Source organism: Piliocolobus tephrosceles, chromosome 17 (assembly GCF_002776525.5).
Source record: "Piliocolobus tephrosceles isolate RC106 chromosome 17, ASM277652v3, whole genome shotgun sequence".
NCBI lineage: Eukaryota > Metazoa > Chordata > Mammalia > Primates > Cercopithecidae > Piliocolobus > Piliocolobus tephrosceles.
In genome coordinates, this window is record NC_045450.1 from 58,696,159 (window position 1) to 58,707,633 (window position 11,475).

An 11,475-nucleotide genomic window follows, 5' to 3' on the forward strand; every position below is an offset into this window, starting at 1 on the left:
GTCTCGCTCTGTCGCCCGGGCTGGAGTGCAGTGGCCGGATCTCAGCTTACTGCAAGCTCCACCTCCCGGGTTTACGCCATTCTCCTGCCTCAGCCTCCCAAGTAGCTGGGACTACAGGCGCCCGCCACCTCGCCCGGCTAGCTTTTTGTATTTTTTAGTAGAGACGGGGTTTCACCGTGTTAGCCAGGATGGTCTCGATCTCCTGACCTCGTGATCCGTCCGTCTCGGCCTCCCAAAGTGCTGGGATTACAGGCTTGAGCCACCACGCCCGGCCAGCCGCACAGCTTTATTGGAGTGCAGTGGTAATGGCTAAAAGCCTCATAAGCAATGGAGATTGACCAGTCTCCTCTGTATGTTCTTGTCACATCAGTGTCCTTGAGGGGGTGCTGGTTACTTTCATACCCTGGCTCCTCAGGTCTCCTACAGTGGTCTTAAGGACTGGTTATACCCCCTAAAAGGGCACCTTGTGCTGCTGCGTCAGGGTGGTGGACATGGGTCTTTCTGTCCTGGTGGCCAAGTTGAGCACTGTCAATCCCTCTATACCATCCTGTCCCCCAGGGATGTTCTGTGTAACAAGCTGCGGATGGGCTTCCCGGCCACTACCTTCCAGGACATCCAGCGCGGGGTGACAAGTGCCGTGAACATCATGCACAGCAGCCTCCAGCAAGGCAAATTTGACACAAAAGGCATCGAGAGTACTGACGAGGCGAAGCTGTCCTTCCTGGTAGGTACCCCACAGGTCACGAGCTGGGTTGGTTTATCTTGAGAGGTTACAGTATGACTCCTTAGCCACAGTATGGTTGGCCTCTAGCTAGAGACCTTTCCTCCAGTGTCTATGTAGAAGAAAAATTCCTCCTTTAAGGGAAGTTCCTCCTAGAAGGTTCTGAAACCATTTGTTACTCGGGGACGTATTCTGAACAGCCTGAGCCACAACAGCGGCTGGGCTGCCCAGCTGTCACCTAGCATTCATTCCCCAGAGTGCTGCCCAGCTGCTCAGGAGCCCACTGAGTGTCAAGCTTGGCTTGCATCTGCCACAGAACCAACTGCACCATCTGTGCCAGGCCACCAGACTGCTTCTCTGAGGAGAGGCCCGCAGCATGGGCAGGCGCCAGTCCTTCAGGCCTGCCAGCACTGCTTTACTAGCACATGTCTCAGGCTTTCAATTCCTCTGGAAAGGAGGCTTATAAAGCCCTTTGCTACCTGGAATGACAGATGTGATAAAGCAGCAAGCCTTGCCATTGTGTGGAAAGGAGAAGCACAGGATGAAAAGATTTGTACAAAGAAACAAATTTTTGATGAGCCAGAGAGAATACAGATGAGTCCTAAGCTCCGGATCAGGCCTCTCTGGCACATGCTGTCTTAGCACGCACGGGAGTAGCACAGTCCGAGGTCCATTCTGCTCCATCCCCCACATTGGCCACACTCTGAGTCTTGACTCCTGAGGCTCAGAGCCTGAAAGAAACATCTAGTAGCAGAGCTGTCATCTGTAGTCCACAGGTGGGATTGGATGCAGAAATGTTCACGTGCGTTTTTCTGGACACAGGGTCCTTAGCTTTTATGACAATTTTTTTTTTTTTTTTTTTTTTTTTTTTTTGAGATGGAATCTTGCTCTTTTTCCCTAGGCTAGAGTGCAATGTCATGCAACCTCCGCCTCACAGGTTCAAGCAATTCTCCTGCAACCTCACTGCAACCTCCGCCTCACAGGTTCAAGCAATTCTCCTGCTTTAGCCTCCTAAGTAGCTAGGATTACAGGCATGCACCACCACACCTGACTAATTTTTTTTTAGTAGAGACTGGGTTTCGCCATGTTGGCCAGGCTGGTCTCGAACTTCTGACCTCAAGTGATCCACCCAGCTTGGCCTCCCAAAGTGTTGGGATTACAGGCATGAGCCACCATGCCTGGCTATCATATTCTTAAAAGGATCTGTGACCCCCAAAAGAGTTCAGAGCTGTTACTTTCAGAGACAGAAGCCTACACTTGCTAATATCTACCAACCCCTGTGCAGAGGAACCCATAGTAGCAGGTTATGAGACAGATCCAATATGAAAGCTGTTTAGGCAGCCCCACTCTCTTCCTGTCATAGAAAATGTTTGCCCTGGGCATGGTTTCTGTCAATCTAGGGTAATCATGGTTGCTGCCAAAAACAGATCAGATCCAAAAAACTGTTGCCTGTGAAATTTGTTACCTTTGGAGAACTTTGCCAAAATGCCCAGCAACCAGCATCACATCATGAACCAACTTAAATTTTTATTTTGTTTGTATTCCTTGATTTTATTTACAGAACTTACTTTCATTTCTGTGCTCAGAAATAATCATTGGCTGCTTGCTGCCTACCACATCAAAGCTAGATGTCTTCGTTGAACCCTCCGAAATCTAACCCATCCCACCTTTCCAGTTCCGTTTTCTACCACTGGACTCCACATCTCCAAAACCGGCCAGTGCATGTTTGCTCTGTGAGGACCTCCTATTAACACAGGTTCATTGTTGGAGGCCCCAGCAGATAAGACCAAAAAGAAAGGCAATGCTAAATGCTTGGTGACAGGTTTCTGGTTTTCCTGACACCAAGGATTTAAAATGTCATCACTCCCATTGCAGGGCCTATTTTTTATGTCACCTTGATTCATCTGGCTGTCAAGATGAGTTCTCCAACTGTACTGACATCGTGCACTGTGGGCAGGGAATAAGCCCAGTGAATCCACGCTTACTAGGGCTGTCAGTACAGGGGAAACTTTGAAATCAATACCATTTGAACTCAAATCCGTAAGTCCTCGTGACAATTATTCTTGGTGCTCTTAAATGCCTTGGAAACACTTATGGCCTTCATCCTTCAGCTGTCATGACAGGACAGTTATTTGGAAACTTGTGACATTAGAGGCCTCATGTTATGGCATATTAAAGAAAGACCTTTAGGCTTATCTGTCCACATCAAAGTGGCCTAAGCAGCACTGTCAGCATCATGACTGTCAGCATTGGCTGCAGGACACTGACAAGGGAAGCGCTCTGGGGAAGCTTCTCATCACAGCCCCTGGGGTTCTGAGATCCTCCTTTTACACTGAAATCCTGAAGCTCCTGACTCATGTCTCGAAGTCTGACTCCCCCTTACCTCACCCCTGCCTTCCTGATCATGCCACTAGCACACCAGTTCACATGCAGTGGGATCCCCACGCCCTCTGTTTCCTCCCACACATGGCCTCTAGATGAGTATTCTCGAACCACGGCTGTGCTCATGTGGCATTCACCTGCTTTAAAAATCCTCAGTACCAGCCCACTGTCCACAGGTCACAGGGCTAACTTTGGAGCAGAGCACCCAAGTCCCCGTCAGTCTCTGCCCCTCGCAGCTCTACGTCCTGCCACTTCCCTTCACGTGTCTGTGAACTGAGTCTGCTATTTCCCAAATACCTTTTTGGGTTTTCTGCCATTCTGCACTTGCTTATATTATCCCCTTTCCAGAATATGTTCATTCACTGTCTTACTCATTCCACAAATATTTATTGAGAAACTTCTAAATTTCAGGCACTGTTCTGGGTTCTAGAGCTACACTGCCCAACATAGTAGCCACCAGCCACAGGTAGCTATTGAAATTTACATTTAAATTAAAAATCCACTTCCTGAGTTGTACTAGCTAAGCTTCAGGTGCTCAATAGCCACATATGGCTGGGGGCTGCCGTACCAGAGAGTGCAGTTAGAATATTTCCATCAACCAGAAAGGTAGACAGTGCTGTATAGATATGCAGTGGTGAAGAAAACAGGCTAGATCCATGCAGACAAGAAATAGATAAACCAGACAATGTCAGGAAATCCTAAGGACTGTTAAGAAAATATCAAATAGGACAGTGAGCTAGAGAGAGGCTAATGGGGGTGGAGAAATGTTCTCACCTTCATCTCCTGTCAGAATTGTGTTCTACCCTTGTATGTTCAGCTCACCTACCAACTCTGCCATGGAACCTTCCTTGATTGCCTCACACCAAAATAGTTTGTTCTTTCCTCTGAATGGCCAGAGCAATTAGTGCCTTAATACTTTTGCCCCATGCTATTTTTTTTTTTTTTTTTTTTTTGGAGATGGAGTTTCGTTCTTATTGCCCCAGCTGGGGTGCAATAGCGCAATCTTGGCTCACTGCAACCTCCACCTCACAGGTTCAGGCGATTCTCCTGCCTCAGCACCCCACCAGTAGCTGGGATTACAGGCACCTGCCACCACGCCCGACTAATTTTTGTATTTTTAGTAGAGACGGGATTTTGCCATGTTGGCCAGTCTGGTCTCGAACTCCTGACCTCAGGTGATCCACCCATCTTGGCCTCCCAAAGTGTGGGATTACAGGCGTGAGCCACTGTGCCCATGCTACTTTTATCATTGGTATTTCTGCACCTAGTCTGTAAGGCAGTCGTGTTATGAAAAAAGTCATCTTGGCCGGGCGCGGTGGCTCAAGCCTGTAATCCCAGCACTTTGGGAGGCCGAGACGGGTGGATCACGAGGTCAGGAGATCGAGACCATCCTGGCCTACACGGTGAAACCCCATCTCTACTAAAAAATACAAAAAACTAGCCAGGCGAGGTGGCGGGTGCCTGTAGTCCCAGCTACACCAGAGGCTGAGGCAGGAGAATGGCGTAAACCCGGGAGGCGGAGCTTGCAGTGAGCCGAGATCGCGCCACCGCACTCCAGCCTGGGCAACAAAGCGAGACTCCGTCTCAAAAAAAAAAAGAAAGAAAGAAAAAAGTCATCTTTGGACCAGAGTAGGAAGACCTGAATTAACTTTTTTAGTTTATTTGTTTATTATAAAGGATATTATATAGGACACAGATGAAGAGACGAAGAGGGCAAATGATGGGGGAAGCGGTATGGAGCTTCCATGACCTCCCCAGGTGGCCACTCTCCAGGAACCTCCACCTGTTTATCTATCTGGAAGCTCAGAGACCCAAATTCTAAGCCTGGCTCCAGCTTTGTGGCCTTGTCACTCTGAGTGTCTGTCCTTTACCCTGCTTTATTATTCTTCCTGGCATTATATAATGCATTTATTTACTATCTGGCTTCCCTTCTGGAATGTCAGTTCTGTGAGGGGTGGACCATGTCTGTTCTATTAATTGCTTTCTCTCAGTGCCCAGAACCGTGCCTGACACATCCAGGTACTCAGTAAATATTTGCTGAATCAGTTGCTGTCTGACCTTGGTGAATCATTTTACTTTTTTTTTTTTTTTTTTTTTTGAGGGAGTTTTGTTCTTGTCACGCAGGCTGGAGTGCAGTGGCACAATCTCAGCTCACTGCAACCTACGCCTCCTAAGTTCAAGCAATTCTTCTGCCTCAGTCTCTCGAGTAGCTGGGATTACAGGCGCCCGCCACCACGCCCGGCTAATTTTTTGTAGTTTTAGTAGAGACAGAGTTTCGCCATGTTGGACAGGCTAGTCTTGAACTCCTGACCTCTTGATCCACCTGCCTTGGCCTCCCAAAGTGCTGGGATTACAGGCGTGAGTCACCGTGCCTGGCCAAATCATTTTACCTTCTGAGGAGTCTCATTTCCTCCCATGTACTGGGCTTGATAATATGTGTTCTGTGGGGGGTATTTGGCAGACTCCATGAGTTAAAGAATGAGACAATACCTCACAGGTGGCGGGCTCTCTGGAAGCTTTTCTTTAATGAATGTCAGGCTTTGTGTCACTGACCTGGGGCTTGACTATTTGGAGCCTCAGAACTTATCCCAGACCTGTATGCCTGAGTCATTTCTGCTCTGTAGGTAACACAGTACAAGAAGACCTGAAACCTCAGCTCACTACCTCTGAGGTCCTGATAGCTTTAGGCTCCCTGGTATCAGGCACAGAAGAAAGGGCCAACCTGCTTCCCCATTCTGCCCAACCCAAGATCTGAGCGTCCTGCTCAGATGTAGCGGTGTGGGCTTTCACTAGCCCGAGTCTGAACTCCAGCCAGCCCTTCTCTGAGCTTCATGGAGCGCAGCTGTCAGCCAGTCTGGCATGGGAGTGGGTGGCAGGCACAGTCGGCAGGAAGTCACGTTCTTCCTTCCTCATCTCCCAGGTGACTCTGAACAACGTGGAAGTCTGCAGTGAAAACATCTCCACTCTGAAGAAGACACTAGAGGTACAAGGGAAATTGCCTATCAGTGGTCAGCAGCCACCTTTTTCCATGTTGAGAGAGAGCCCTATACACACATCATGGTGAAGACACTTATCCTGGTGACACTGAGCCACACTCGAGGGGTTTCTTGGTGACTGACATGATAGCAAGGCATCCTTGGACCGGGGGAAAAGCTCAGGAGTTGGAAGATCAAAATTCAAATTAGATCTTCCAGGCAAGGCACAGTGGCTCATGCCTGTAATCTCACACTTTCGGAGGCCAAAGCGGGTGAATCACTTGAGGTCAGGAGTTCGAGACCAGCCTAGCCAGCATTGCGAAACCCCATCTCTACTAAAAATAGAAAAATTAGCTGGGCATGGTGGCAGACACCTGTAATCCCAGCTACTTGGGAAGCTGAGGCAAGAGAATTGCTTAAACCCAGGAGACGGAGGTTGCAGTGAGCTGAGATCGTGCCACTGCACTCCAGCCTGGGGGACAGAACGGACTCTGTCTGAAAATAACACACATACAAATTAGATCTTCCAGCTCACAGCTGGCGTGTGACCTTGGCCAAGTCCCTTAGCCCTCTGAGCTTCAGTTCTCTCATCTACGAAATAAGATACATAGCTCCATCCTGCCCTAATTTGGGTTACTTTGATAGCCAAATGAAAAAACAGGATTGAGGCCAAGTGGCTCATACCTATAAGCTCAACATTTTGGGAGGCCAAGGCAGGAGGATTACTTGAGGCCAAGAGTTTGAGACCAGCCTGGGCAATGTAGTGAGACCTTATCTCTACAAAAAAAAAAAAAACCTTTTTTTTAAAATCAGGATCAGGGCCGGGTGAGGTGGCTCATGCCTGTAATCCTAACACTTTTGGAGGCTGAGGCGGGTGGATCATGAGGTCAGGAGTTCAAGACCAGCCTGGCCAAGATGAAACCTCATCTCTATTAAAAATACAAAAACTGAGCCAGCCATGGTGGCAGCTGCCTGTAATCCCAGCTACTTGGGATGCTGAAGGCAGAGAATTGCTTGAACCCGGGAGGCAGAGATTACAGTGCAAGATTACACCACTGCACTCCAGCCTGGGCGACAGAGAGTCAATCCTTTAAAAAAAAAAAAAAAAAAAGGCCGGGCGCGGTGGCTCAAGCCTGTAATCCCAGCACTTTGGGAGGCCGAGGTGGGTGGATCACGAGGTCAGGAGAGGCAGAGCTTGCAGTGAGCTGAGATCCGACCACTGCACTCCAGCCTGGGCCACAGAGCGAGACTCCATCTCAAAAAAAATAAAAAATAAAAAAATAAAATAAAAATAAATATGGTGGCATAATGTACCGATAACATAGTATCTGTTGTCACATTGTATGTGTTCAACAAGTTGGCTGTCATCATTGTTGGTTTTTTTTTTTTTTTTTGAGAAAGAGTCTTGCTCTGCAGCCAAGGCTGGAGCATAGTGGCGTGATCTTGGCTCACCGCAGGCTCCACCTTCCGGGTTCACGCCATTCTCCTGCCTCGGCCTCCCGAGTAGCTGGGACTCCAGGCTCCCACCACAGCGTCTGGCTAATTTTTTGTATTTTTAGTAGAGACAGGGTTTCACCGTGTTCGCCAGGATGGTCTTGATTTTCTGACCTTGTGATCCGCCCGCCTCAGCCTCCCATAGTGCTGGGATTACAGGCATGAGCCACCATGCCTGGCCTTTTTTTTTTTTTTTTTTTTTTTGAGATGAAGTTTTGCTCTTGTTGCCTAGGCTGGAGTGCAATGGTGCAGTCTTGGCTTACTGCAAGCTCCACCTCCCAGGTTCAAGCAGTTCTCCTGCTTCAGCCTCCCAAGTAGCTGGGACTACTGGCTGCCCAGCTAATTTTTGTATTTTTAGTAGAGACAGGGTTTCACCATTTTGGCCAGGATGGTCTCGATCTCTTGACCTCGTGATCTGCCTGCCTTGGTCTCCCAAAGTGCTGGGATCACAGGCTTGAGCCACCACGCCCAGCCGACATCATTGTATTTAAGTCATGGCACTTTAGACTATTTCTGACCTTACCTTAACATGAGTCTGTTGGGTTTGGGAAGTAAAATTTGGGGAAATATTAGAAATTCATACGTGAGCTTATGACTTTCATAGAATTAGCCAAGTAAAAGAGCTGAAAAACCTATTTCCATAAATCCCAGCCACCCTTAGATTTGCATTTCACAGATGTTCTTTCTTAGCCCCATCAGCAGCCCTTTGAGATAGGCAGATCAGGTGGCATGACGTTCAGCTTACAGGGGAGGTTACAAGACTACTCGAAGACAGTAAGTGTCAGGAATACTGTGGGAGTGAAGGGCCTCTGTCTGCTAGAAGAGTCCCTCTGAGTTGTTCCACTCTGCTTCCCCTCTGGAGCCAAAACAGCATGAACTTTCTAAGGAGGCTACAAGAAATGTGGCAGCTCCTGGCAACCTAAAACACAAGTTTCAAACAGTTCCCCCTGGAGAGTACTACACCTACGCTGTAGTGTGGTGATTAGAAACAGGGATTCTGGGCTGGACACGGTGGTTCACGCCTGTAATCCCAGCACTTTGGGAGGCTCAGGCGGGCTGGCCAACGTGGTGAAACCCCGTCTCTACAAAAATACAGTAATTAGCTGGGCATGATAGTGGGTGCCCGTAATCCCAGCTACTCTGGAAGCTGAGGTGGGAGAATCACTTGAACCTGGGAGACAGAGGTTGCTGTGAGCCAAGACCATGCCGTTGCACTCCAGCCTGGGTGACAGAGCGAGACTGTCTCAGAAAAACAAAACAAGACAAAACAAAAACAGGATTTGTGGAGTCAGAATACCTGGCCTAGAGTCCCAGCTCCATGATTTATTTATCCACATTAAAAGACGGGTCTCTGCTGGGCGCAGTGGCTCACACCTGTAAATCTAGCACTTTGGGAGGCCAAGGCAGGCGGATCACCTGAGGTCAGGAGTTCAAGACCAGCCTGGCCAACATAGTGAAACTCCATCTCTACTAAAAATACAAAAATTAGTTGGGTGTGGTGGCACACACCTGTAATCCCAGCTGCTCGGGAGGCTGAGGCATGAGAATCGCTTGAACCCGGGAGGCAGAGTTTGCAGTAAGCCGAGATCATGCCACTATACTCCAGCCTGAGCGACAAAGTGAGACTCTGTCTCAAAAGAAAAAAGAGAGGCCGGGCGCGGTGGCTCAAGCCTGTAATCCCAGCACTTTGGGAGGCCGGGACGGGCGGATCACGAGGTCAGGAGATCGAGACCATCCTGGCGAACACAGTGAAACCCCGTCTCTACTAAAAAAATACAAAAAACTAGCCAGGCAAGGTGGCGGGCGCCTATAGTCCCAGCTACTCGGGAGGCTGAGGCAGGAGAATGGCGTGAACCTGGGAGGCGGAGCTTGCAGTGAGCTGAGATCCGGCTACTGCACTCCAGCCTGGGCGACAGAGCGAGACTCTGACTCAAAAAAAAAAAAGAGAGAGACGGTCTCACTTTGTTGCCCAGGCTGGTCTTGAACTCCTGGGCTCCAGCGATCCTCCTACCTTGGCCTCACAAAGTCCTAGGATTACAATAGTGAGCCACCGTGCTCAGCCTTTCATGACTTATTGCCATGACTTTGAATAAATTATTACCTTCTGTGCCTCAGTTTCCTCATCTGTACAATGGGGATAATTTTACCTGCTTCATAAAGGAGATACTTTTTTTTCTGAAGGTCAGAGTAACTTACAGTAGTTGTGGGGGTTTTTTGGTTTTCATTTTGTTTGGTTTTTAAGCAGAATAGGTACTTTGGTGTCACTCTGTTGCCCCGGCTGGGCAGTGGCACAGTCATAGCTCTCTGCAGCCTTGAACCCTTGGGCTCAAGGGATCCTCTCACCTCAGCCTCCTGAGTAGCTGGGGATGCAGGGGTGCAACACTACATCCATCTAATTCTTTAGTTTTCTGTGGAGACGGCTTCTCACTATGTTTCCCTGCTGTTCTTAAACTCTGGCCTCAAGTGGTCCTTGCACCTTGGCCTCCCACAGTGCTAGAATTACTGGCATGAGCCACCTCACCCAGCCTGGTACTTTAATAAAAGCAAAATGCTCAGAACAAAGCCCGGTATACAGTAAGCCCTTAAACATTAGCTATGATCTTGACCATCTCCCTTTGGTAGCCAGACCAAAATATTTAAGAAGCAGAAACTGGCTTTTGTGGTTTTTTGGTAAATTTAAATAAAATTTAAAGAGAAGTAAATAAATATAAAAGTGGGAAAAAAGAAAAAAACAGGAGGAACTATAGCAATAATAGCTAGTGTCTCCTGTGCCAGGCACTGAGCTAGGCACGTTGTGCTTCATCTCATACATGAGGAGCAGGAATTGGTGTTCCCATTTTATAGACAGGAAAACTGAAGCTCAGAAACTTTAAATCATTTGCCCAAGGTCACTCAGCTAATACATGACTGAGCCAGGACTTGAACCTAGGAATGTCTGACTCTAAAGATAGGAAAAACTTTGTGGTATTTATGTTTCTTATTCACTTCCCCAACACTGGTGCCCCCATATTACAGAGGGGGAAGTGGGAGCCAAGTGGAATAGCCACCAGGATAGACTCCAGGTTTTCTGAAACCCATCCAGGACTCTTGACAGGCCATAGCTACACCCAGAGAAGGCTGGAGGAGTAGAACTGGCTGGTGCCTCTCCTCACACTCCCATGGCCCACACATGCTTGGTGGTCTTACAGCAGTGTTCTCCCCTAGAGTGACTGCACCAAGCTCTTCAACCAGGGCATTGGAGGGGAGCAGGCCCAGGCCAAGTTTGACAGCTGCCTTTCTGACTTGGCCGCCGTGTCCAACAAATTCCGAGACCTCTTGCAGGTAAGCCCCAGGTTCAACTGCTGACTGAATCCTGTGCCTGTGCGTTGCTCTGAGAAGATTGGTAGCTGGCTCATCGTGTGCAAGGAAGCCAGGAGGACGGGTGAGGGAGCAGCAAGCAAGCCCTGACGCCTGGAGTTGTGCAAGTCCCTTGAGATTAAAGTCCCTGTTGGTTTTTCAGCAGTGAAGTTGTCACACTGACAAGCCAACCTCTGGTCCTCTAGACTTTCCACTTGGCCCCACAATGACAAGAGCCCTCATAAAATGCTCAGAGGAAGCGGAGCCCCATAGTTGTTCTGACCTGTGGCCCTAGCCACAGGTGCTGCCTAGCACCCAGCATTCTGAAATCTCTCCTGAGAGTCTATCAGAATAGTCTCAAGGCCTCATTGTTACCCTGGACCTGAATCAGCTGAGATCTGGAAAGGGGCATGTTCCTGGCTCCTCCTTTCATTAGCACTAGCTCTGTTATAACCTCCAACAGGGCCTCCAGAAAGCCTCATGGCTGGAAGAACACCCTGCAGTCAAGAGATGGGGAGAGGAGAGAGGGAAGGGGTGGGGAGAGGAGAGAGGGAAGGGGTGGGGAGA

The 11,475-nt window shown here is 48.8% G+C and overlaps 1 protein-coding gene across 1 annotated transcript in view; it reads left to right on the top strand.

Annotated features, from left to right (window-relative positions):
* The window catches only part of COG4 (component of oligomeric golgi complex 4), a 36,308-nt gene extending 24,878 nt beyond the window's left edge, over nt 1–11,430 (top strand). The window contains exons 12-14 of the mRNA XM_023210382.3: nt 559–724; nt 6,024–6,086; nt 10,777–11,430. Coding sequence (XP_023066150.1) covers nt 559–724; nt 6,024–6,086; nt 10,777–10,917 — 370 coding nt within the window. The 3' untranslated portion in view covers nt 10,918–11,430. The remainder of the gene's footprint in view (nt 1–558; nt 725–6,023; nt 6,087–10,776) is intronic.
* Nucleotides 11,431–11,475: the final 45 nt, after the last annotated feature.